At 43.5% G+C, this 25880-nt stretch overlaps 1 protein-coding gene across 1 annotated transcript in view; it reads left to right on the top strand.

Moving 5' to 3' along the window:
• Window positions 1-25880, top strand: part of KSR2 (kinase suppressor of ras 2) — a 418923-nt gene that overhangs the window by 313849 nt on the left and 79194 nt on the right. Inside the window, exons 8-9 of the mRNA XM_063087289.1 lie at window positions 9998-10063; window positions 12987-13113. Of these exons, the coding sequence (XP_062943359.1) occupies window positions 9998-10063; window positions 12987-13113 (193 nt within the window). The remainder of the gene's footprint in view (window positions 1-9997; window positions 10064-12986; window positions 13114-25880) is intronic.

Raw genomic sequence — 25880 nt, 5'->3', positions numbered from 1 at the left:
TGATGTACTATGAGGCAAATACATTCATTCAGTGTGATAGGATATGTGAGTGCCCCAATCACATTAATGACTTGGGAGTTCCTTCAAGTATTTAATTATGTGATTTAGCATTTATTTAGTTGGAGAAACTGATGTTCTGTTAATACAAAGTATAAAAAGAAACATACCCACAAAATCATTTCCATGGGTTGAAGTTCTGGAAAATTTAGCACATTTCCTATTTTTCTGTAGTTCTTGTTACTCATTTTTCTTTTGGGATTTTCTGAACTAGTCAACTTCTTGGGAGACATATTAGTTCATCTCGGTGTTTCTCAACCTTGGCACTAATGGCATTTTGGGTCAGATAATTCTTTGTGGTGGGGGCTGTCCTGTGCATTGGAGCAGTATCAATAGTCCCTACCACCTAGATGCCAATAGCACCCCCATCCCCAGTGTGACAACTGAACTTGTCTGCAAACATTGCCAAATGTTCCCTGGGGAGTGGGGGAGGCAAAATTGCCTGTGGTGGAGAGCCACTGGTTTATTTAATAAATAACTCCTTCCCAATCAATGGGACTGTGATATGCATTATTCAGTTTTAGAATAGCCACTTTCAGTTGCTTGCCCTGTGTATGGAGCTATTACTAAAACATTCAATGTATAGGGTGAGTTATAAGATTCACCAAGGATGAGTTACAGGATTCACCCTATATGGCTATAAGGTGTTGCAGGGTTATCAATCCTATCATTACAGGTGATTGATTATAGGGATTATCATCTCTATAATATTATAGGGTGATTAACCATTATGGCTTGCCTGGGACATCTCAGGCTTAGCACTGAATGTCTCAAGTGCCTGGAAACCCACAGTCAGTCCCAGGTTGGATACTTTACAATAGAGGCAGGTCTGTGCTGGCTAAAAATGTTTTATGTGTTCCAGTTGAGGTCACTGCCCACTTCTGTAGGAGCGAGACCCATAACTGTTTCTGTAGTAAGTTAAGGGGCAGTGTTTGGAAACCTGAGTTAACTAGCTCAAGATTTGCAGTCTATTCTAGCAGTATTTTAATGCCGTTTATTCAAGCCCTCTCTCCTCCCCCCTGCAGGAGCTGGCTGGACATGCTCACACTTAATTCTTTTCACATAAGTGGTCACTTTGCTAATTTTCCCTTAAATGAGCCATGCACTTCTTCACCCAATTTTGCTGTGTTCTTGGATCTTTTCACACTCGGATTTGATGTGCTTTTCAGTTTCCCTCTTATCCTGTGTTCTCCTTGCCTGTGTTCTTGCATCTATATCCAGTGTTTTATCTGAAAATTTCCTGTTCTTGCAAAGTGGCTGCAGCCACAGGTGACGAGGAGATGGAAGTGTGAAGTAAGCCCTGGTTGGTTTGAGCCACTGACTGCGCTAATTTGCCCAGACTTTAGAAAACTAGGGAAATGATGAGCACTGATGTTGCAGCTGCTGCAAAGTTCCTGGAAGCTTCAGGAATTTGTACAACAGGCAGGATATTGGCAGGATATAATTATGAGCATGCATTTCAGAGATCACCAGCTTGAATCTTGAACTTACTTTTCCATTAATAGAAACACTTCTGTTTTTGCAATAATTATAATAGGAATGAATGGTCCCTTATATGCGTTTTTACCTGTTATAAGCAAAAATTGTGAGCCAGTCATAGATATATATGAGGGATGATCATAATTCTACTAGAGGCTGAGGTGGGGATTAGATATGATGATGGGGATTATAATTATGATGATGATATCATGTATTGAGGCTTACCAAGTGCCAGGCATTTTGCTAAACACTTTACATGCATGATTTCATTTAATCTTTGCAACAATCATGGAAGGAAGGTAGGGTCTATTATTAACCCCATTTTACAGAGGAGGAAAAAGAGGCCTTCAGCCGTAAATAGCTGGCCCAGAGACTCAGGGTGGGTGGATCTGTTACTCCATTACTCAGACCCACTGATCTATCTGATCAAGTTCCCACACCTTAAGCACTTTACATGGGCAGAGGGCTGGGCACACAGTAGGCTGGCAACAAGTGCTAGCTCCCACTCTGATTCCCTTGGACTGAACACACAGACTATGGGAAGCTGGTCTCAACCCCAACCCTGGACCAAAGCTTTAGTCTTTTCCTCGTCCCTCCCCCAGCCTGCTACACTCTATCCTTTCTAGAATTGAAAAATGACAGATGGGTCCTTGTGTTCTGATGACCACCTTAATGTCCAGGGAGCCAAAGTGATGTATGGTCACTTTCTCCTCTTTCAGGGAAGTTGCGGGAGGAGAGAGGGAAGGTGTCTCCAACAGGTGATAAATCTACAGCTTCCCTTACAGTGTCTTCTTATGGAGAGAATAGTTCTGGGGTTTTCCTGATGATTTTTCATAATGCCACTGGAGCCCAAGGTCTGACTTCTATGTCAATACTCCCCACCGTCCTTTGCTCATTTATGTTGTTGTTGGGTTTTGTTTTGTTTTGTTTTGTTTCCTACGAGTTGTAGGCTGAAGAGCTAAACCCCACTGAGTTTTGAGCGGTGAGGGAAGGGGTATTTTGATATCCTGCACTGAGAGTGCACGGAGGCACTTCTAGAAGCACTGGCTCAAGGGAGAGACCACGGGGGAACCAAAACAAGACCAAAATGCTCGTTTGGGGTATTCAATAAAACAAGCCCCACTGGGAAGGGGGTAATGATTTGGTTTAGTGATTTTGCAAGAAGCCTACAGGAGATGTTAATATAGTGACGTGGGAAAAGAAAAACCGATGCGAGAGCAAGAAAGATAATGAGAGAGGGAGACTTTGCTGCCCTTTAATTGCATGTATCTGCTGCCAGAGGGGGTCTTTCCAAAATAATTATCTAGCTCTCACTTCTCAGTTTAAAATACTTCATTGGTTCCACCCTGCTCTCAGGCTAGAATTCAGTCTCATGATGAGACCTGAAACATCACTGGCTTACCTCTCCTTCTGTCCCCCTCATCCCTCCCCTCTTTGTGCCCAGAGCTTAAGCTTCCGGCTATCAACCCCTGCATTAGGCCACGTGCCCACTCACTGACACGTCTTCGCACCCCACTGCTTCTGCCTGGGTCTTTCTTGCACACCTCTGCTAGCTCCCATTTATCTTTCAAGCAAGCTCAGCCACTCCTTCCTTCAGGAAGCCCTCCCCAGCTCCCCTCAAATGCACTCCCTGCCCTTCCCTGTCATACTGTATAACATACTACGACATTGTGGTCGTCTATTTATCTCTCTGTCTCCCTGCTCAGACTTTCCACTATTTGAGAGTAGGGCCAGGTCTGAGTGGTTCACTGTTTGACCTCCCAGGCTAGCACAGTGCTTGTGGCATATAGTAAGTGCTCAGTAAACAGATGTTGGTTGAGTAGATCTCAGTAGGAGCCTCTGGAGGGAAAGTGGTTCTCGCCAATGCAAGACCCCAAAAACCTGGTTCTAAGCCAAGTGGGATCATTTCTAGAGGCAATTTTGAGGCAATGGGATGAATGGAAAGATGTTCATGCTTGAAGCCGCAAGAGATGGGTTTACGTCCCTGGTCAGTAAACTCCGTGCTAGATTGTAAGATCCTTAAAGAAAGAATTCTTGCCCTATTTTATTATTATAACCCCAGTGACTAGCACAGTACTTGGCACAGCGGGAACACAATGATGTTTTTGAGTGTGTGAATGAATGAATTGTCCTGACTCTTCCCTTTACTATCTGTATGACTGGCTGCTTACTGGGCCTCAGTCTTCTTGACTCTGAAATGGTCATAACAATATCTACCTCTTACAGGATTGTTGTTCAGAGTAAATTGGTTATATAAGAGCACCTGGCTCAAAGTTGATGCTTTTTTAATGTTTCCTCAATTGCATGTTAAGGATCAGATTTTTTAAATGTTCCATTTGTACTCTGTAAGGAAAGGCTGGGCCCTACCCTGATGGATTATTGCAAAGTAAGCTGGTGTGGGACAAGAGAAAGTAGCAGAAATGAGGGATTTGGGGTGCTCAAAGCAAACTTTCCATACATTGATTAGATTTGTCCAATGAACCATTTGAAATTGACTTGACAGTCTTCTCCAGCAGGAGTGCCGCTCATCCCCGCTCTGGGAAGGCTAGCATTCTGATCCCAGCTCCACACCAGGCTGTAGGCTTGTCTTGCTTCACAGTTCTGCTGGGGGTGATGGCAAATCTATTAAGAAAACAGCAGAGCTGCTCGTAAAAGGGACCATTTGTCCCCCACAGTTCCAGGGCAAGATCCGTGGAGATTTGGTTTGCTTCTGGTCAAATCCCTGTGCCCCTCCCCCATGCTGGGGAGAAGGGAGGGAAGAAAGAAGGGAAGGCAGAGAGGGACATATTTGCATTTCACAAACTAGTAGGGATATAATTTATAAGAAACAGAAATCATTTTTCAAAAAAACTTTGATAGAGACTAGAATGCTGCTACATCAGGAGCATTTGACAGATTTTCTGTCCTGCCCATCCTTCCTTCCTGTTTCTTTCCTTCTCTCTCTCCATTTCTCCAGTATTTATTCAGCACATATTACGTACCAGGTACCAGCACCTTTCAGTAAAGGGGGGAAGGAAAGGGAGCCACAGTAATAAGGAAGACCCAGATTTTGCCCTCAAGATAAGATCACCTATTTAGTTGGACAGAGACAACATCTCATTTCACCAGCACCTCCTTTGGGAGACTACGATATTCCACGTAAGCCACTTTTCTCCATAACTGAAACTTATCCAATTAAGCCTTAGAGTTTAAAAAAAAAAGTAACCATTTTCAATGAAAGTTTTAAATAAATCCCTCCCAAATTTCTGGACTCTATGAGGATAGCTTGGCATTCCCTGGGTGCACTCAAGGTGTGTTTTATCCCTGCCTGCTGAAACATTGACTTCTTTGGTGCCTATGTAAGCACTACTCAGGCATTTTCTCGTTTTATGTCCCCTTGGTCACACAGCTGGGAAGGGCAGAACTGTGATTCAAGCTTGGGTCAGCTTGATTCTGAAGCCCAAGCTTTTAACCACTTCTAGAACCACATAGGACCTCTCCCTGCTGCCTGGGAGTCATTCAGAGCGCCCGTCCTAGATCATGGTGCCGCTCCTACCCTGTGTCTGGTGTGGAGGTTTGCCATCTCTCACGCTGTACGGGGTAGCTGGCTGTGTCCTCCCCATCCCTCTCCTTTCCTGCTTGTGAAACAGAGCACCTGGAGGACCACATTCATTAAGGGCTGTGGGCTAAAGAGACACAGGAAAAGCAAGGAGCAGCAGACTTGATTTTGGTGCAGAAGCCATGGGACATTCCACATTGGTGGGTCAGGTCTTTTAATCATCATGGTGTCAGTTGGGCTCCTCTGTTTCTACAGACCCAGAGACCAGGATTTTAGGGAAAGTGGTTTATTTGAGAGGTGATCCCAGGCCACACCAATAGGGAAGTGGGTAAGTGAGACAGAGAGGGAAGGCAGCCATCACCGGGTGCATTGAAGAGCAGGTTATGGCTGCAGGCACCTGCGTGTAATCCCACAATGACTGTATCTCTGAGTCGTCCCACCCAAAGGAGAGGAGACTGGGATATTCATCAGCCTACTCCTGTCCTGGTTAGTTGCAGGCTCCAGGCATTCCAGCCAGCCTTATTTCCAGCTAAAGAAAGTCTTAGGGGCTTGTAGTAGAAAGCTGCTGCACAAACTAGCAATAATTACGGTAACTACCATACTAAAGAGGATAGTAGCTGTTGCTTTGTGAGTACCTACTGCATGCCAAGTATTTGTCCTGGACACCCTACTTGCATCATATCATTGGTTCTCACTGCAACCCTGTGAGACAGATGCTACACTTCACAGATGAGGAAACTGAGGCTCAGAGTGGGTCAGTGACTTGCCTGAGTTGTCACAGCCAGGAAGAGGTGGTGTCAGGATTTGAACCCAGGTTTATCTTCTGACCCCACTTCCCTTTTAGGAGAGAGCACTTTATTCTGGAAGATTCAGGCTCCCAGACATCTCTCATCTAGGCAGTAGCATATATTCCTCTTATACAGGGGTTCTCGAACTTTCATGTGTTCTTGCCAAAAATTCACATTCTCATCAGGCAGACACTAAATCAGAACCTCAGAGGGTAAGTTTGGATAATCTGATTTTGAGGCAGGAAGTCTCCTGATAAATTGTGTGCTAGTAGCTCTTTCTTTCACAGGCAGTGAAAAAGGAAAATCTAACTTGGGGGGAATCGTGCATTTCTGGCTGGAAAAATGATTCTTCATAAGTGGGACATAGTGTGTCCGCATGGTGCAAAACCTCTCTGTCGTTCCTCTTCCCCCTCCCTCCAGGGTCTGTGTCATTTCAGTGCATGGCTAATCCTGCTGACTCTATTAGCAGATTCTGGTTGTGCAGGCTCTGATTCCTGACATCTGAACTCCAGGCATGGTGTAAGTGCCTGGGCAGCGGAGATATTTCTCTCAGGGTTTTCTGCATGAGCAAGGCTGCACTTCTGCTCCTAATGCTGCCCTTGGAAGCCCCTGGCTGGAAGGTCAAGTGCTGCATCTCCCATTCTCCAGCCAGAAGCAAAGGAGGGCTTTTCCATTACTGCAAGAGATGAGCAACAAGGGACACTGGAGAGGAAAATGCCAGGGAGTAGGGCAGGAAATGGGCCAGGGCAGTGGGAGGCCTGTCCTGTCCTGTCCTGTCTGGCAGTGGTCCAAAGGTTAAATGAAATTGCTTGCCTCTGCCTCAAAGTGCTGCCCACGATAGCGACCTTCGCATCTGTCAGTCACCCTTCTGGCTGGGCTTGTTAGAAAAGACTCCTCGGTGGGGGTGGCAGAAAGGAAACATTTCTTTGTGGAAGGTTCCAGAGTGGAGTCCAGCTATTCCAAGTGCAGAAATTTCTTGGTTCAACTCCCCTTTGGCATCAGCAGATTCCCCAACTCAGAGCATCCCAAACATCAGTCTGACACTGTCAGTCCTCAGAGACTTCCAGGGGCTTCTCAGTGCCTGTAAAATCAGATGCAGACTCTTTGCCGTGCCCTTCAGGCCCCTGCCCACCTCCCCTTCCTATCCTCACTGCCCTTGCCCCCATCATTTCAGCCTCATTGACCTTTCACTTCTGACCCCTGAACCCACCAGGCTTGTTCTTACCTCCAAACCTTTATGCCAGAACTCATCTCCAGAGGCCCTCCCAGGTGACACCTGCCCAAGGACGCTGCTCTTACCCCCATCGCTCTCCATCCCATTTCCCTGTATGACTTTTTTCATGAACTTACCACACCTGCAATTATTTGATTTATTCACTTAAGTGTTTATGATCCCTCCCCATAAACACATGGCTTCGCTGCCTTGTTCACCGTGTGTCCCCAGCACCTGGGGTATACCTGGCCCAGTTCAGCATTTGTTGAATGAATGAAAGGCTCGTTTCACATTTAACTGAGCTCTGCTTCAGGGTGTCGATACAACACAGGTTATCCCATTGAGGCCGGATCCTTCTGCATTGGTCTGAGAGACTGGGGGCTTTAGAGAAGAATAAGACAAAACCAAGTCACAGTAACTTTGGATTTCATTACCCTTGTGAAGTCGGGCAACTGCACGGGAAAGAGCTAGCTTAGGTTTCTCTCAAGGCAGGACATTTTAACTCCGGGAGTTACAGCTCCCAGGAGCTTTCTGCTTCACCCACACCTACCTCCAAGATGTAAAGCAAGAAGAGTAGAAGTTTGGAGGCATCTGGCTGCTGGTTAAGAGTTGGGCTCAGGATCTCTGTCTCTTACTGGCTATTTGATATTGGGCAAATTATCCAAATTTGTTGAGCCTCAGTTTCTCCCTCTGTGAAATGAAGATAACAATAGTTGCCACTTCTTAGGGCTAAGAAGAGTACATGAATTACGTAAAGCACTCAGAGCATTACCTGGTACATCATGAGCACTATGTAACTGTTAGCTCTTATTATTTTCAGAGTCCTGCAGTCCTTATGACATTCATGACCAACAGTACCTCCTAAAGGTTTTTAGCCATCTTAGACTTTTTGATGCCAAGAGATGCCTCTTCTTTTTGGAAATTCCAAATTGTCTAGGTCGAATTTTAGCAATCTAACTCAGTCATTCGTTAACATCCTATTATGATTTTGTCATATGTACGTTATCAGCCCTACTCTTATTTATTTACGATTTATGGTCTTTTAAACTTAAATAAATGTATTTAAAGATGAAAACGTATCTTGTTATTGTGGATGGAAAATCAGCATCACTTGCTATTCACATAAGGTAACCTGAAAAAAAAAAACTGGATTAAATTCCTTGGGGGTACTGTTGCCTGTCCAAATCTGGGTCTGGGGTTAGCAAGGACTTCTCTGTGATGCAAGCCAATTGAAAGAGAGTTGCAGAGGGGCTAACATTCTCACGGTGTGACTCAGCACTGTGCCAGGCTGCCCCTGTCCCTCCTGGCTTCTTCTGCACACTCTTGGTGGCCCTAGGTCTAACTTTTCCATGTCAGAGAGGAATTTGGAACCCTAAGAAAAATTGGGGAAGTGTGCACAGACTTTCCAAAACAACCAGCTAGACCAGTGGTTCTCACACTTGAGCATGCATCAGACTCACCTGCAAGGCTTGTTAAACACAGGCTGCTGCTGCTCGCTGCATCCTGGCCTCAGAGGTGCTGAGCCCGCAGAGCTGATGTGGGGGCCCAGAAAAGCTCCCAGGTGGTGCTGATGCTGCTGGCCTGGGAACCCCATTTTGAGAACCACTGAGCTAGACCAATGAGAGGGAATCAATGTCAAGTCTGTCTCTGAGTTTTGAACCCAGGTTGTTAAAGAGAACTATCAAATCCCTAGATGGGAAGGGGATGGAGGGCAAATCTAAAGTTCCCACTTCTCTGTATAGTGTTCGTGTGCTTCTGTTTTAATACTGAACCTCTAAGCAGCCCAAGGCAAGCCCTCTGGCAGAGATGATGGCTGTTGGGAGTTAGGCTGGTGTGCGCAAAAATGTAAGGGAATCCAATGTGATGTTGATGGAGCACTTACGGCACCTTCCACAGTGAATATCCATCTTATTGACATAGTTTTAAAAGAAAAAGACAAAGCCAGGTTGCAGTAAATTGGGGTTCTTGTCTCTGTGAAGTTAGACAACTGTCATGGGAAGAGCAAGGTGAAATTTTAGGCTTGTCTCAAAGGAAGACATTTGACCCTAAACTCTTCAACTTAATACCTCTAAAACTTAATACCCATTACTAATCTCATCCTAATTGGAAGCCCCCTGCTGGAGTCTTCTACATCTTGAGCCTTTAAGAAAAGTGAGAGGCTACCTTTGGGACCACTGACCTGCATTTTCTTGCCAGGGCAAGTCAGTTGGTCTTAGTTTTTCCATCTGTAAAATGGGAATGATAATGATACCCATTTCGTAAGCTTGCTATAAAAATCGAATGACATAGTATATGTAAAATGATTAGTAACAATGGCTGGCAAATGAGTCTTTAAGTAAATGGTAGATGATGATTAGAATTGTGAGGATGATGACGACAAATATGGAGTGATAGGGGAAAATTCTTTCCAAAGCGTGACGTCCATGTGGGCACTGTTGGAGAAGCAGTTGCCACCCACTCTTGGATCACCCAGGACTGACCTGAGAGAGTGGAATGGCAGCAGCCTCCCTCCAGAGTTAATGTCCCGGATCTGTCTGTGCAGTAGCTGCCCCATCTCATTGCACATCTTGGGATCCACAGCACCCAGAGCTTTCCAGAACAGTGGATGCCCAGTGGGGGCATCCCATTCCTCCATCCACCCACTCATCCATCTACTCCTCTATTCATCCACCCACCTATCCACCCTCCATCTACTCATCCATCCATCCATCCACCCACCCATCCATTCTTCCACCCATCTGTCCACCATCCATCTATTCCTCCAACCACTCATTCATCTGTCCATCTATCTACCTACCCTCTTATTCATCTAATCCTCTATTCATCCATCCATCCATCCATCCACCCATCCACCCACGCACTCCTCCACCTGTCCACCCACCCATCCATCCATCCATCTTTCTCTGTCTTTCTCTCTCCCAGGTTAAAGTGCCACAACAAATGCACCAAAGAAGCTCCACCCTGTCATCTCCTGATCATCCACCGAGGTGGTAAGTATTTAACACTTGCTGTGCTAGGGGTCAGTGTGGGGTGGGGGCTCCTGCAGCCCATCCAAGATAGCTGTTCCACCCAGGCTGACTCTGGACACCTCCTGATCCCTTGATACTTGCCTATCTCATTTCTTTCCTTCTGACACCCTTCATCCTCACACCTGTGTCCTTTATCCATCCCCCATCCCTGTTCTCCCTATTCCTTGCCTCTGTATTGGTCCTTCTGATACTTTAGTCCCCAGGTTTATATCTCCCCTCCCTAACCCTGTTCTCTCATTCTTATCTCCTCTCCTAATTGACAGTCTCCTCTTTCCCTCAATCCATTGTTCTTCCTTCCCACTGGATTAGTGTTTTTCCATTATGTGCACTCCAGACTCAATCAAATGGGAAGGGGTCTGACTTGCCTGTTGATTTGGGCCAACTGTGTTCCATCCCCTAGAGCCCTGGGAGTGTCTGGGCCAATGTGTCCTGGAAGGGAGGTAGAAGCTGCCTTTGGGAGGGCCGCTGCCAGCCTTCCACTATGGAAAAGCAAGACCAATCTAGCTGGAAGGAAAGACTAGAAGGAAAGGCTTTTCCCTGCCTGCCAAGGACTCAATAGGAGACACCTCCTTGGGAAGCCTTGTAGTCCAGCTTTCAGAAGAGTTCCCCTTGTTTTCATGCTGTGGGGTAGTTACCCCAGGACTACACCCTTCACATTGCCATTCATCCCTGGAGGACTCTTTAGGCCTGTGCTGTCCCGTGCAGTAGATACTAGCCACATCTGACTATTTAAATTCAGATTAATTAAAATTAAATAAAAATACAAATTTAATTAATCACACCAGCCACATTTCAAGGGCTCAAGAGCCACATGTAGCTACCATATTGAATAGTGCAGATATAGAGCATTTTTATCATTGCAGGAAATGCTGCCAGACATCCGGTCCAGACCCTTGCTATTCAAAGTGTGGTTCATGGACCAGCAGCATCAAGATCACCTGGGAACTTGTTTGAAATGCACAATTTCTGACCCCATCCCAGATCTGCTGAATCAGAATCTGCATTTTTAACAGGATCTGCAGGGAATTCCTGTGCACTTTAAAGTTCAGAAGCACTGCTCTAGAGTGGGAGTCTCATGTCAATTCAGATGCCTACTAGGGCCAAACAAGTGTCCTAAATGAGAAGAGCTGACCAGATGGGGCCATGGCAAACTGGAACGCCTGGGCAGCGTCTAGAGATGGTAGCCGCTCCAGCAACAATGCAGACCTGTGTTGCTAGCATTTCTGATGTTTCAAACAAAAGTTCAAATAGAGTTTTATGTGCCATACATTATTTTCAAATGTGAGCAGCTTATTAAAATATTTTAAGCTCCTTCTGGCCATCTCCCTGCCACCCCCTCTCTCCCCCATCTATAGGTTGGATGGTGCTTTAGAGCCACCAGGGAACAACTTTAGGGTACAGCAACTTGCTAATCCAATACTGAGCCCTCCTTCCTCATCCTCCCTCTACGCCCCTCCCATCTCCCCTGGCCCTGGTCAGTGCATGCTCAGGGGGATCAGCTCTATTTTAGAATGAACCCACGGGACACTTAAGAAGGTGGCAGATTGCTGCTGAAACTACTGTGATGTGTCTCAAAGCCAGCGGGTAGCTGGTTTTCAGTGATCTTTGCATTGTTTATCTCCACAAAGAGAGAGAATTGTAAGTGAAGGAAAAGCCTTCAGCTCTCTTCCCTTGCCCCTTCCCACCCCACATCCATAATTAAGAACCATCTGTTCCTTGAGGAACTGTATACACTCAATGAGGCTATTTTAAAACCTGGATTCTTATTGCTCTTGACCCCCTGCCTTGGGTCAGCTTCACTGGGAAGATCGCCTCCACCAAATTCCTCTCCATAAGGGGTCTTGCTGGAACCCCACTCCCACGCGGAGATGAGACCCAGCCTGTGAAAGGTGACCTGCTCTTGGAGGCTGGCATTTGAAGAAGGGCTCCCTCCCACCACCTTCAAGTCCGTGTCCCCTTAGCTCAAAGGTGGCAGGTACCTATATGTGCAAAGCAACCTGAACTTTCCAGAAGTCTACAGCTTCTTGCTTTTTCCCTTCCTTGGTAGGAGGTTGAAAATATAGTCAGTTTCCATGGTGATGGCTGCTCAGGCTAAGCAGATAAATTAAATCCCTGGTCAGCTTAAAGCTTTAACTTCTCAGCCAACACCCTTTACTCACCCCTGCAATAAAAAGCAACTAACAGGTAACAACACCAAGCATCAAATTTGAATTTGAGCTTCCTACTTTTGTCCCTTTTCTTGTCCCCTGGGAGTAATAGAAATAACAAAAGGGAGAGGGGCTTGGATGATGCAAATTGGGTCAAGAAGCATTTATTTAGCATCAACTGTATGCCCAGCTTCCTGTGTGGCTTTAGGCATGATACCAAGGGGGACATCTGGAAGAGCTGAGCCTTTCTTTCAGGGATCCAAGGGCTTTGTTTAGGACAAATGATGTGTTTTGATGTGCAACAGGCTGCTCAGGCCTGAGAAATCCCAAAAGTAACGAAAAATGATCCTACCATAAAGTTTAGAAGGGCACAGTCAGGTGGATATCGTGAGCTTGTCCACTGATTACTGGCTCTGAGAAACCAGGAACCTCCTGTGTTTACAATGAGTTTCAATTCTGAAATGAATGCCACTGTACAACATTATGATATTGAAAAATCCCTGATAACTTGTTTTATTATTATAATTTTTAATTACCCAAAGTCATATATTGACAATACAAAAATTTTAGAAACCACAAAGAACATAGTGACACAAGAACTATCACTTTTAATGGAAGAATTCTCTTCCACTCTCAGGGGGGTGGGCCGTCAAGGTGGGGTCTGATCTATGCGCTCCTGACGTCATCAAAGCCAAAGTGATACTTAAACTCCCAAATTGCTGTTTTTACCCCTACGGATCCAGCAAGGTTGGTCCGGACAGAGTCAGTCCCATGTGACATCAACAATCCTCTACGGAAACCACCCCGGTATTCAGACCTGCACATCAGTCAGACTCTCCCCAAAACCAACAAAATCAACAAGGTGAGGCTGGGCTTCTGCTGGATCCCGACACGTGGGGCTGGTACCACCAGGTGAGAGGTGGGGGAGGAAGGGACTGATCTGGGAGTGTGGCGCTCCCCTCCCAGCCCACCTGGGCTCTCCTGGTTCTGTGCTGATTGTGTTGAGTAGAGCTTGGGGCCATCCAGCAATCAATGGTGAGGTGCGTGTGCCAGAAGTCTCTCTAATTTAGAGAGAGGGCACTTGGGAATGAGAATGAATGGGTGTGTTGAGGAGGGGGCAACAGGGATCAGAGGAGGGGCAGAAAGAGAGTTTCCTTCCTGATCCAGGCCACGCCTGCTTTGCTCTGTGAGATGTTTCACCATCTGCCAGGATCAGTTTTGCAGATGATTCTGGGCTTTCTGACACATCTGTTGAATCAAACCACCAAGGAATGGGATGGGGTCTATTTCTGAGCTTCTGATGGAGACTAGGTGGACAAATATCTTTGGGGCCCTGAGCTCTGAGCAGCAAACAACCAGTTTGGTTGACTTCTGGCTGGTCTCCAGGTGGGTGGTCAGCAGTGGGTTCCTCTATGCACCTTTCCTTCCAATGTGGTCTGGAAATTATTAGCATGATTTCCACATTCTTTCTTTTGACTGTTGATGGGGCTGCATCAAAGCTATCCTAGGGATACTTCTCCCAGCCCCATAGTAGGAGGCAAAGATTGCACATGCCAACAGGTGACTTCCCAAGCTTCACAAGTAGATCACATTGTGTTGAAGGTGGATAAAAGATATATCAACACAAGGACAGGGGAGATCCCAGATGTGAATTGTGATGACCATTGCCCTCCCATTGGCAAGGCACAGTCTTGCTTCTCTGCATAAGGCTAGAGAGAGGATGCCCACTCCCCACCCCATTCTTTACACAGCAGCCAGAGTGATTCTAATTAATGTCACTCTCTGCTTTAAAAACTGTCCAATGGCTTTCTAGTGCATTTAGAAAACAAATCAGACTCTGCTGCAGCCCACAAGGCTATGCATAATTTTGTTCCTCCCTCTGTCTCTGATCTCTCCTTCCATGCCTCCCCACCAAAGCCCATATGTTATTTTCCTCTCGTGCTATCACCCACAGTTTTTACTACTAGATCTCAGAGCCAGTCACTATCTGGCTCCTTATGGCATCGTCCTAGCAGATGAGAGAGCTTGGCTTCTGGTGTCAGGAAAACCTGGCAGCCAGTGTTGTCTTCCTCCATGTACTAGCTATGAGACTTTGGGCAAGTAACTTAATCTCTCTGAGCCTCAATTTTCCTACATGTAAAATGGGGGTGCTCCAGTTTCTTACTGCTGTACAACAAACCACCCCAAAGTTAGTGGTGTAGAACAACCATTCTTTTAATATGCTGACAGAGTCTGTGGGTCAGGAATTGGGACAGAGCACAGAGGGGACATTTTCTCTCTGCTTCCATTATTCAGGGACTCATCTGGGAAAACTCACATCTGGAGGCCAGAATCATCTAGAACAGGGATTGGCAAACTATGGCCCACAGGACAAATCCAGCCCACCACCTGTTTTTGTGCATATCGTCTGTGGCTGGTTTTGCACTGTAGTGGCAGAGTTGAGTAGTCATGACAGAGACCATGTGGCCTGCAAAACCCAAAGCATTTACTGTCAGGTCTTTTACAGAAAAAGTTTGCTGACCCCTGTTCTAGAGGCTTCTTCACTCACATGTCTGGTACCTGGGCTGGGATAAGTCAAAGTCTGGGCTCAGCAGAGATGAGGTAGACCCCCTACGTGTGGCTTGGGCTTCCTTACAATATGGCTGCTTCAGGGTAGTTGGGCTTCTTACATGGCAACTCATGACTCAAAGAACAACTGAGCTAGCAAACAGGGCAGTGTCAGCTTACTAAGAGAAGTGTCACAAGCCTGCACAGATTCAAGGCGAGGAGACATAGACCCTGACTTTTGATGAGAAGAGTCCAAAGATTTGTAGTCATGTTTTTATTTATTTATTTATTTATTTTTTATTTTTTATTTTTTTTGTCTTTTTCGTGACCGACACTCAGCCAGTGAGTGCACCGGCCATTCCTATATAGGATCCGAACCCGCGGCGGGAGCGTCGCCGCGCTCCCAGCGCCGTACTCTCCCGAGTGCGCCACGGGCTCGGCCCTGTAGTCATGTTTTTAAATGCCCATGGTAGTCAATAACAACCTCAGAGAGTTGTTGTGGGGATGAAATTAAACAATCAACATTTACATGCACTTAGTTCTGTGTATGGCACATAGTAAATGTCCAGAAAATCCTAACTATCAGCTTAAATCCTGGGGCCTCCAATCAAATGTCATGTTGGGTCCATGTTTCCTTTGTTATTTGCAAAAGGAAATAACATTTCACACAGGTCTGAAGGAGAAGGGATCCCCACTGCTGGCACAGTTGAGGGGGCTCAAATACAGCTCCTGGGAAGTAACTGTGTATCCCTTATAACCCATCCTTTCCTTCGTGACATCTTGAGGGGTGAGGAACTCAGAAGTGCCTCTAGACCTTTATCTCTGGCTTTACAGACACAATGAGCCTCTTGGTGTCACATGGGACAGGAACATGGGTCAACTGGATCAGTGACTGTGACATTGTTCTGCTTGTCTGCCAGCAAGAGAATTTGATAAGGGAAATACATTAACCTTCGTTTAGAAAGCAGCTTTGACACGAAGGTAGATGAGATCTATCATAGGCCTGGGTTATTTTTTCCCCTCTCTCTCTTCTCACTGGCTTCACACAGATTCTTTTTGTCAGGCAATGATGTGGTTAATGCAATAGATTTCTGAGCCAATTTGGTCTGAAGATTTCCTTCTCCTTGTTCTTTGTCTCCTCTCCTGTCTAGCTAGTCAATCCAGGTTCACAAAGGCCACGTTTTTTCACTTAACACAGTGGTTAGAGTGTAGATTTTGAAGTGAGAAGGATGGGGCTTGCAACTGAGCTCCTCAACTTGCTGTGTGACTGTTAAGTACGTCATTTCAAGATCTGCCTGCCTTAGTTTTCCCCTCTTCAAAATAGGCAGTATAATAGGAGGTACTTATTGGGATTGTGGAGAGGATTAGATGTATGATAGGTATAAAGGATTTGGTCCTGGATACTCAGGGCATGGAAGTAGCTTGATGATGAAGAAGACAGGAAAGGAGGAGGAAAAGGAGGAGGAAGAATAAGGAAGGAGGAAGAAGAGGAAGAAAAGGAGGGAGAGAAGGAAGAGGATAAGATGCAGGAGGAGGAAGGCGGGTGGAGGAGATGGAAGATGGAGGAGATGGAGGAGGTGGAGGAGAAACAGCAGCAGCAGCAGCAGCAGCAGATGGAGGAGAAGCAGCAGCAGCAGCAGCAGCAGCAGCAGCAGCAGCAGCAGCATCTGCCAACTCCTTCAGGGACAAGTCTAAAACCCCTGTTCTTCTACCTCAAGGCATCAGAAACACCACTTGCAGTGGTGGCAGAGGCTGAAGATCTGCCTGCTGCAGTCAAGCTGTTTGAACTGGCTGCATGCTGGCTTGCTGCTGTCAGTTGGTTGTAAGGACAGAGACCTTCCTAGGCTAGCTCAACAAAATGAATTATCTATTGTAAGGATGGACGTGGAACAATAAAAGAAAGAGAAATCACCACGTAGGAGCTGAGGCTCATAAAACCAGGCATGGAAGATGGTCTTGAGCTCAGGCCAGCTCCTTGGACACGAAGCAAGACCACGGATCATTGTTCTTGTCCTCCATCGTGGCCATGACTCAGCTACTCTTTGCAGGTCTGCTCTGGTCTGTTACTATTGACCGGCTTCCTCGTCCTTTACTCTTGTCTTTTCTCAACGTCATTCTTTCTGCCTCCATATAGTTTCTACTCATCCTAACCTCTGCTTATTTGTTTTCTGAACTATTGTGGCTCCTCTTTACTCTTTGACCCTCATCTCTTCTCAGCCTTTGCTCCTAATGCTTTCTGCTGTTCTTCCTATTGGCCCAGCTTATCATTTCATTCCATATCACAGGCCACAGACAAGCTGCCATTATGATCTGACCTATGGTCCTGTGTTGGGAGTGGAGTGGGCCATGGAGGTCACAAGACAATTATGTCTGCTTATTTAGGACCGTCCATTCAGTGAAGGCTGCAGGGTTGGAGGGTGAGGACAATTTCCTTAGGAAATGATCATGGGAGAGCAGTTATCATCACTGCCATGTCCAAATCAGTGTTCAGGTAAGTGAAATGAGGACCTGGGAGATGAACATGCTTCTGTTTGACTTCCAGAGTCATATGTGAGTTTTATATTACTTGGCACAACATTGTGTTTCTGCTTCTGGGCTGGGGCTTGGGACCTGGGTCACTAACTCTCTGTGTGACTCCAGTAAGTCACTCCCTGGACTCTGAGTCTCTGTCCCCAACTACAGAATGAAGAAGTTAGACTAGATGGTTTCTGTAGGATGTTTCCAGCTATTATCTGTGCTCAGAAAGAGGAATTATGCCATCAGCCCTTATCTGCATGATCTGGTAGAGTTTAGTTTTTTCTCTGATAGAACAACCTCCAGTTGCTGATCCCGCTGATGATAATGACCCTCACCTAGCAATAATGACCACACCCTTCCCATCCCTGCTGAGGTAGGATCAGAGGAGGCCTAGTGGAGAGTCGGGACATTTACCACTACCATCATCAGCAGGCAGGTCAGCGACGGCCACAGGGGAGTAGTATGAGGCATTCCTATTCCTCTCAGCAAGGGTGGTATCACTGGGGACCTTCAGGGGAGCTGTATTTCTAACTCCCACCAGCAGTGATTAGGAACCCTTCCACTCTTCAGGTAACAGCAGAGGCCAAGTGGAGAACCTGGACTTCTACTTTACCTGGCAGTAACAAGGCAGGACCTCCCCTTTGCCTACTAGAGCAATGTCACAGGAAACCAGTTAAAACAGAAAGTTTAAATAAGATCCAGAGTTTCATAATACCCAAGTTCCAGGCTTTAATTGAAAATTACTTGTCATACCAAGAACCAGGGTGATCTTAAACTGATCCAGAAAAAGACAATCAATAGAACCCAACTCTTAGGGCCAACCCTGTGGCTCACTCGGGAGAGTGCGGCGCTGGGAGTGCAGCGGTGCTGGGAGCGCCGAGGCTGCGGGTTCGGATCCTATATGGGGATGGCCGGTGCGCTCACTGGCTGGGTGCAGTGTGGGCGACACCAAGCCAGGGGTTACAATCCCCTTACTGGTCACAAAAAAAAAAAAAAAAAAGAAAGAAAGATAAAAGAACCCAACTCTTAGATGACTGAGGTGTTAGAATTATTTGACAACGATTTTAAAGCTTTCATCACAAAAATTTTCAATAAGCAATGATGAACGTTCTTGAAACAAATGAAAAAAAAAATAGGAAGTCCCCGTAAAGAAATAGAGAGTCTCAGCAAAGAATTAGAAGATGTAAAGAAGAACCATATGGAAATTTTAAAACATACAATTAGAAAATGTGATAACTCGAAAAATTATTCATCACGATCAAGTGGGATTCATCCCAGGGATGCAAGGTTGGTTCAACATACGCAAATCAATAAATGTGATACACCATATTAATAAACTCAAACACAAGGACCATATGATCATCTCTATAGATGCTGAAAAAGCATTTGATAAAGTTCAGCACTCATTCATGACAAAGACCCTCTATAAGTTAGGTATAGAGGGAAAGTATCTCAACATAATTAAAGCCATATATGCCAAACCCACTGCCAATATCATCCTGAATGGGGAAAAGCTGAAAGCTTTTCCTTTAAGAACAGGCACTAGACAAGGATGCCCACTCTCACCACTCCTTTTCAACATAGTGTTGGAAGTACTAGCCAGAGCAATCAGAGAAGAGAAGGAAATAAAGGGCATCCAGATTGGAAAAGATGAAGTCAAACTGTCCCTGTTTGCAGATGACATGATCCTATATATCGAACAGCCTAAAACCTCTACAAAAAAACTGTTGGAATTGATAAATGATTTCAGCACAGTAGCAGGATACAAAATCAACACACAAAAATCAGTAGCATTTCTTTTCTCCAATAGTGAACATGCAGAAGGAGAAATCAAGAAAGCCTGCCCATTTACAATAGCCACCAAAAAAATAAAATACTTAGGAATTGAGTTAACCAAGGAGGTGAAAAATCTCTATAATGAGAACTACAAACCACTGCTGAGAGAAATTAGAGAGGATACAAGAAGATGGAAAGATATTCCATGCTCTTGGATTGGAAGAATCAACATAGTGAAAATGTCCATACTACCCAAAGTGATATACAAATTCAATGCAATCCCCATCAAAATTCCAAAGACATTTTTCTCAGAAATGGAAAAAACTATTCAGACATTTATATGGAACAATAAAAGACCACGAATAGCCAAAGCAATGCTCAGCAAAAAAAATAAAGCTGGAGGCATAACACTACCTGACTTTAAGCTATACTACAAAGCTATAATAACCAAAACAGTATGGTACTGGCATAAAAACAGACACACTGACCAATGGAATAGAATAGAGAATCCAGAAATCAACCCACACACTTACTGCCATCTGATCTTTGACAAAGGCACCAAGCCTATTCACTGGGGAAGGGACTGCCTCTTCAGCAAGTGGTGCTGGGATAACTGGATATCGATATGCAGGAGAATGAAACTAGATCCATACCTCTCACCGTATACTAAAATCAACTCAAAATGGATTAAGGATTTAAATATACACCCTGAGTCAATAAAACTTCTTAAAGAAAACATAGGAGAAACACTTCAGGAAATAGGACTGGGCAGAGACTTCATGAATACGACCCCAAAAGCACGGGCAACCAAAGGAAAAATAAACAAATGGGATTATATCAAACTAAAAAGCTTCTGCACAGCAAAAGAAAAAATTAAAAGAGTTAAAAGACAACCAACAGAGTGGGAGAAAATATTTGCAAAATATACATCTGACAAAGGATTAATATCCAGAATATATAAGGAACTCAGACAACTTTACAAGAAGAAAACAAGCAACCCAATTAAAAAATGGGCAAAAGAGCTAAGTAGGCATTTCTCTAAGGAAGATATCCAAATGGCCAACAGACATATGAAAAAATGCTCAACATCACTCAGCATCCGGGAAATGCAAATCAAAACCACATTGAGATACCATCTAACCCCAGTTAGGATGGCTAAAATCCAAAAGACTATGAACGATAAATGCTGGCGAGGCTGCGGAGAAAAAGGAACTCTCATACATTGTTGGTGGGACTGCAAAATGGTGCGGCCTCTATGGAAAATGGTATGGAGGTTCCTTAAACAATTGCAAATAGATCTACCATACGACCCAGCCATCCCACTGTTGGGAATCTACCCAGAGGAATGGAAATCATCAAGTCGAAGGTATACCTGTTCCCCAATGTTCATCGCAGCACTCTTTACAATAGCCAAGAGTTGGAACCAGCCCAAATGCCCATCATCAGATGAGTGGATACGGAATATGTGGTACATCTACACAATGGAATACTACTCAGCTATAAAAACGAATGAAATACTGCCATTTGCAACAACATGGATGGACCTTGAGAGAATTATATTAAGTGAAACAAGTCAGGCACAGAAAGAGAAATACCACATGTTCTCACTTATTGGAGGGAGCTAAAAATTAATATATAAATTCACACACACACATACACACACACACACACACAAACAAACTGGGGGGGGGGAAGAAGATATAACAACCGCAATTATTTGTTTTTTTTTTTTGTTTTTTTTTTTTTTTTCTTTTTTTTTTTTTTTTTTAATTTTATTTTGTCGATATACATTGTAGCTGATTAATGCTCCCCATCACCAAAACCTCCCTCCCTTCTCCCTCCCCCCCCCTCCCCCCCAACAATGTCCTTTCTGTTTGCTTGTTGTATCAACTTCAAGTAATTGTGGTTGTTATATCTTCTTCCCTCCCCCCCCGATTTGTGTGTGTGTGTGTGTATGTGTGTGTGTGAATTTATATATTAATGTTTAGCTCCCTCCAATAAGTGAGAACATGTGGTATTTCTCTTTCTGTGCCTGACTTGTTTCACTTAATATAATTCTCTCAAGGTCCATCCATGTTGTTGCAAATGGCAGTATTTCATTCGTTTTTATAGCTGAGTAGTATTCCATTGTGTAGATGTACCACATTTTCCGTATCCACTCATCTGATGATGGGCATTTGGGCTGGTTCCAACTCTTGGCTATTGTAAAGAGTGCTGCGATGAACATTGGGGAACAGGTATACCTTCGACTTGATGATTTCCATTCCTCTGGGTATATTCCCAACAGTGGGATGGCTGGGTCGTATGGTAGATCTATTTGCAATTGTTTAAGGAACCTCCATACCATTTTCCATAGAGGCTGCACCATTTTGCAGTCCCACCAACAATGTATGAGAGTTCCTTTTTCTCCGCAGCCTCGCCAGCATTTATCGTTCATAGTCTTTTGGATTTTAGCCATCCTAACTGGGGTTAGATGGTATCTCAATGTGGTTTTGATTTGCATTTCCCGGATGCTGAGTGATGTTGAGCATTTTTTCATATGTCTGTTGGCCATTTGGATATCTTCCTTAGAGAAATGCCTACTTAGCTCTTTTGCCCATTTTTTAATTGGGTTGCTTGTTTTCTTCTTGTAAAGTTGTTTGAGTTCCTTATATATTCTGGATATTAATCCTTTGTCAGATGTATATTTTGCAAATATTTTCTCCCACTCTGTTGGTTGTCTTTTAACTCTTTTAATTGTTTCTTTTGCTGTGCAGAAGCTTTTTAGTTTGATATAATCCCATTTGTTTATTTTTCCTTTGGTTGCCCGTGCTTTTGGGGTCGTATTCATGAAGTCTGTGCCCAGTCCTATTTCCTGAAGTGTTTCCCCTATGTTTTCTTTAAGAAGTTTTATTGTCTCAGGGTGTATATTTAAATCCTTAATCCATTTTGAGTTGATTTTAGTATACGGTGAGAGGTATGGATCTAGTTTCATTCTCCTGCATATCGATATCCAGTTATCCCAACACCACTTGCTGAAGAGGCAGTCCCTTCCCCAGTGAATAGGCTTGGTGCCTTTGTCAAAGATCAGATGGCAGTAAGTGTGTGGGTTGATTTCTGGATTCTCTATTCTATTCCATTGGTCAGTGTGTCTGTTTTTATGCCAGTACCATACTGTTTTGGTTATTATAGCTTTGTAGTATAGCTTAAAGTCAGGTAGTGTTATGCCTCCAGCTTTATTTTTTTTGCTGAGCATTGCTTTGGCTATTCGTGGTCTTTTATTGTTCCATATAAATGTCTGAATAGTTTTTTCCATTTCTGAGAAAAATGTCTTTGGAATTTTGATGGGGATTGCATTGAATTTGTATATCACTTTGGGTAGTATGGACATTTTCACTATGTTGATTCTTCCAATCCAAGAGCATGGAATATCTTTCCATCTTCTTGTATCCTCTCTAATTTCTCTCAGCAGTGGTTTGTAGTTCTCATTATAGAGATTTTTCACCTCCTTGGTTAACTCAATTCCTAAGTATTTTATTTTTTTGGTGGCTATTGTAAATGGGCAGGCTTTCTTGATTTCTCCTTCTGCATGTTCACTATTGGAGAAAAGAAATGCTACTGATTTTTGTGTGTTGATTTTGTATCCTGCTACTGTGCTGAAATCATTTATCAATTCCAACAGTTTTTTTGTAGAGGTTTTAGGCTGTTCGATATATAGGATCATGTCATCTGCAAACAGGGACAGTTTGACTTCATCTTTTCCAATCTGGATGCCCTTTATTTCCTTCTCTTCTCTGATTGCTCTGGCTAGTACTTCCAACACTATGTTGAATAGGAGTGGTGAGAGTGGGCATCCTTGTCTAGTGCCTGTTCTTAAAGGAAAAGCTTTCAGCTTTTCCCCATTCAGGATGATATTGGCAGTGGGTTTGTCATATATGGCTTTAATTATGTTGAGATACTTTCCCTCTATACCTAACTTATAGAGGGTCTTTGTCATGAATGTGTGCTGAACTTTATCAAATGCTTTTTCAGCATCTATAGAGATGATCATATGGTCCTTGTGTTTGAGTTTATTAATATGGTGTATCACATTTATTGATTTGCGTATGTTGAACCAACCTTGCATCCCTGGGATGAATCCCACTTGATCGTGATGAATAATTTTTCGTATGTGTTGCTGTATTCTGTTTGCTAGTATTTTAGTGAGGATTTTTGCATCTATATTCATCAAGGATATCGGCCTGTAGTTTTCTTTTTTGGTTATATCTTTACCTGGTTTTGGTATCAGGATGATGTTTGCTTCATAGAATGAGTTTGGGAGATTTGCGTCCGTTTCAATCTTTTGGAATAGTTTGTAAAGAATCGGTGTCAATTCCTCTTTGAATGTTTGGTAAAATTCTGCTGTGAATCCATCTGGTCCTGGGCTTTTCTTTGTTGGGAGCCTTCTGATAACAGCTTCAATCTCCTTTATTGTTATTGGTCTGTTCAAATTTTCTACGTCTTCACGGTTCAGTTTTGGGAGCTTGTGTGTGTCCAGAAATTTATCCATTTCCTCCAGATTTTCAAATTTGTTGGCGTATAGTTGTTTATAGTAGTCTCGAATGATTCCTTGTATTTCAGATGAATCAGTTGTAATATCGCCTTTTTCATTTCTAATTTTTTTTATTTGAGTCTTCTCTCTTCTTTTTTTTGTTAGCCATGCTAATGGTTTGTCAATTTTATTTATCTTTTCAAAAAACCAACTTTTTGATTCGTTGATCTTTTGAATTGTTTTTTGGTTTTCAATTTCATTCAGTTCTGCTCTGATCTTAATGATTTCTTTCCGTCTGCTAACTTTAGGATTGGATTGTTCTTGTTTTTCTAGTTCTTTAAGGTGAAGTGTTAGGTTGTTCACTTGCCATCTTTCCATTCTTCTGAAGTGAGCATTTAATGCAATAAATTTTCCCCTCAATACTGCTTTTGCAGTATCCCACAGGTTTTGGTATGATGTATCATTGTTTTCATTAGTTTCAATAAACTTTTTGATTTCCTGCTTGATTTCTTCTTGGACCCATATGTCATTAAGTAGAATGCTGTTTAATTTCCATGTGTTTGCATAGTTTCCAGAGTTTTGTTTGTTATTAATTTCTAGTTTTAATCCATTGTGGTCTGAGAAGATACATGGGATAATTCCAATTTTTTTGAATTTATTGAGACTTGATTTGTGACCTAATATGTGATCTATCCTGGAGAATGATCCATGTGCTGATGAGAAGAATGAATATTCTGAGGTTGTTGGGTGGAATGTTCTGTAGATATCTGCCAATTCCAATTGGTCTAGAGTCTTGTTTAGATCTTGTGTTTCTCTACTGATTCTTTGCCTAGATGATCTGTCTAATATTGACAGTGGAGTGTTCAGGTCCCCTGCTATTATGGTATTAGTGTCTATTTCCTTCTTTAGGTCTAATAGAGTTTGTTTTATACATCTGGCTGCTCCAACATTGGGTGCGTACATATTTATGATTGTTATGTCTTCTTGATGGATCAGTCCTTTTATCATTAAGTAGTGTCCCTCATTGTCTCTTTTTATGGTTTTTAGTTTAAAGTCTATTTTGTCAGATATAAGAATAGCCACTCCTGCTCGTTTTTCTTTTCTGTTTGCATGGTAAATCTTTTTCCATCCTTTCACTCTTAGTCTGTGTGAATCTTTATGGGTGAGGTGGGTCTCTTGTAGGCAGCATATAGTTGGGTCCTGCTTTTTGATCCAGTCAGCCAGTCTGTGTCTTTTAATTGGGGAATTTAAGCCTTTAACATTAAGAGTTGTTATTGAAAGGTGTTGATTTATTCCTAGCATTTTATTGGTTGTTTGGTTGTCTTAGGTGTCTTTTGTTCCTTGCTTTCTGATTTACTGTTTGGTTTCTTTGTTTGTTGGTTCCTTAGGTTGTAGATAGTGTTTTTGTTAGCTTGTTTTCTCTTCATGAATGCCATTTTTATTGTACTAGCGGGTTTAGATTTTTCTTAGGTTTTTATGGCAGTGGTAGTTATTTTTCGGGAACCAAACCCAGTACTCCCTTGAGGATTTCTTGTAAGGGTGGTCTTGTGGTAGTGAACTCCCGCAGTTTTTGTTTGTCTGAGAAATATACTATTTGCCCCTCATTTCGGAAGGATAGCCTTGCAGGGTAGAGTATTCTTGGCTGGCAATCTTTGTCTTTTAGTATTTTGAAAATATCATCCCATTCCTTTCTAGCTTTTAGGGTTTGTGATGAGAAGTCTGATGTTAACCTGATTGGGGCTCCCTTATAGGTGATTTGACGCTTCTCTCTTGCAGCTTTTAAGATTCTCTCTTTGTCTCTGAGTTTTGCCAATTTGACTATGACATGTCTTGGAGAAGGCCTTTTTGGGTTGAATACGTTTGGAGATCGTTGAGCTTCCTGGATCTGAAGATTTGTGATTTTTCCTATACCTGGGAAGTTTTCTGCCACTATTTTGTTGAATATGTTTTCAATGGAATCTCCATTTTCCTCCCCTTCTGGAATACCCATGACTCGGATATTTGAGCGCTTGAGGTTGTCTGATATCTCTCTCAGATTTTCTTCCATGTCCTTGATTCTTTTTTCTTTCTTTTTGTCTGCTTGTGTTATTTCAAACAGCCCATCTTCAAGTTCAGAGGTTCTCTCTTCAACTTCGACAAGCCTGCTGGTTAAACTCTCCGTTGTGTTTTTTATTTCGCTGAATAATTTCTTCAGTTCAGCAAGTTCTGCTACATTTTTTTTCAGGACATTGATTTCCTTGTATATTTCCTCTTTCAGATCCTGTATACTTTTCCTCATT

Source organism: Cynocephalus volans, chromosome 2 (assembly GCF_027409185.1).
Source record: "Cynocephalus volans isolate mCynVol1 chromosome 2, mCynVol1.pri, whole genome shotgun sequence".
NCBI lineage: Eukaryota > Metazoa > Chordata > Mammalia > Dermoptera > Cynocephalidae > Cynocephalus > Cynocephalus volans.
This window is presented reverse-complemented; position numbering and strand designations above follow the sequence as displayed.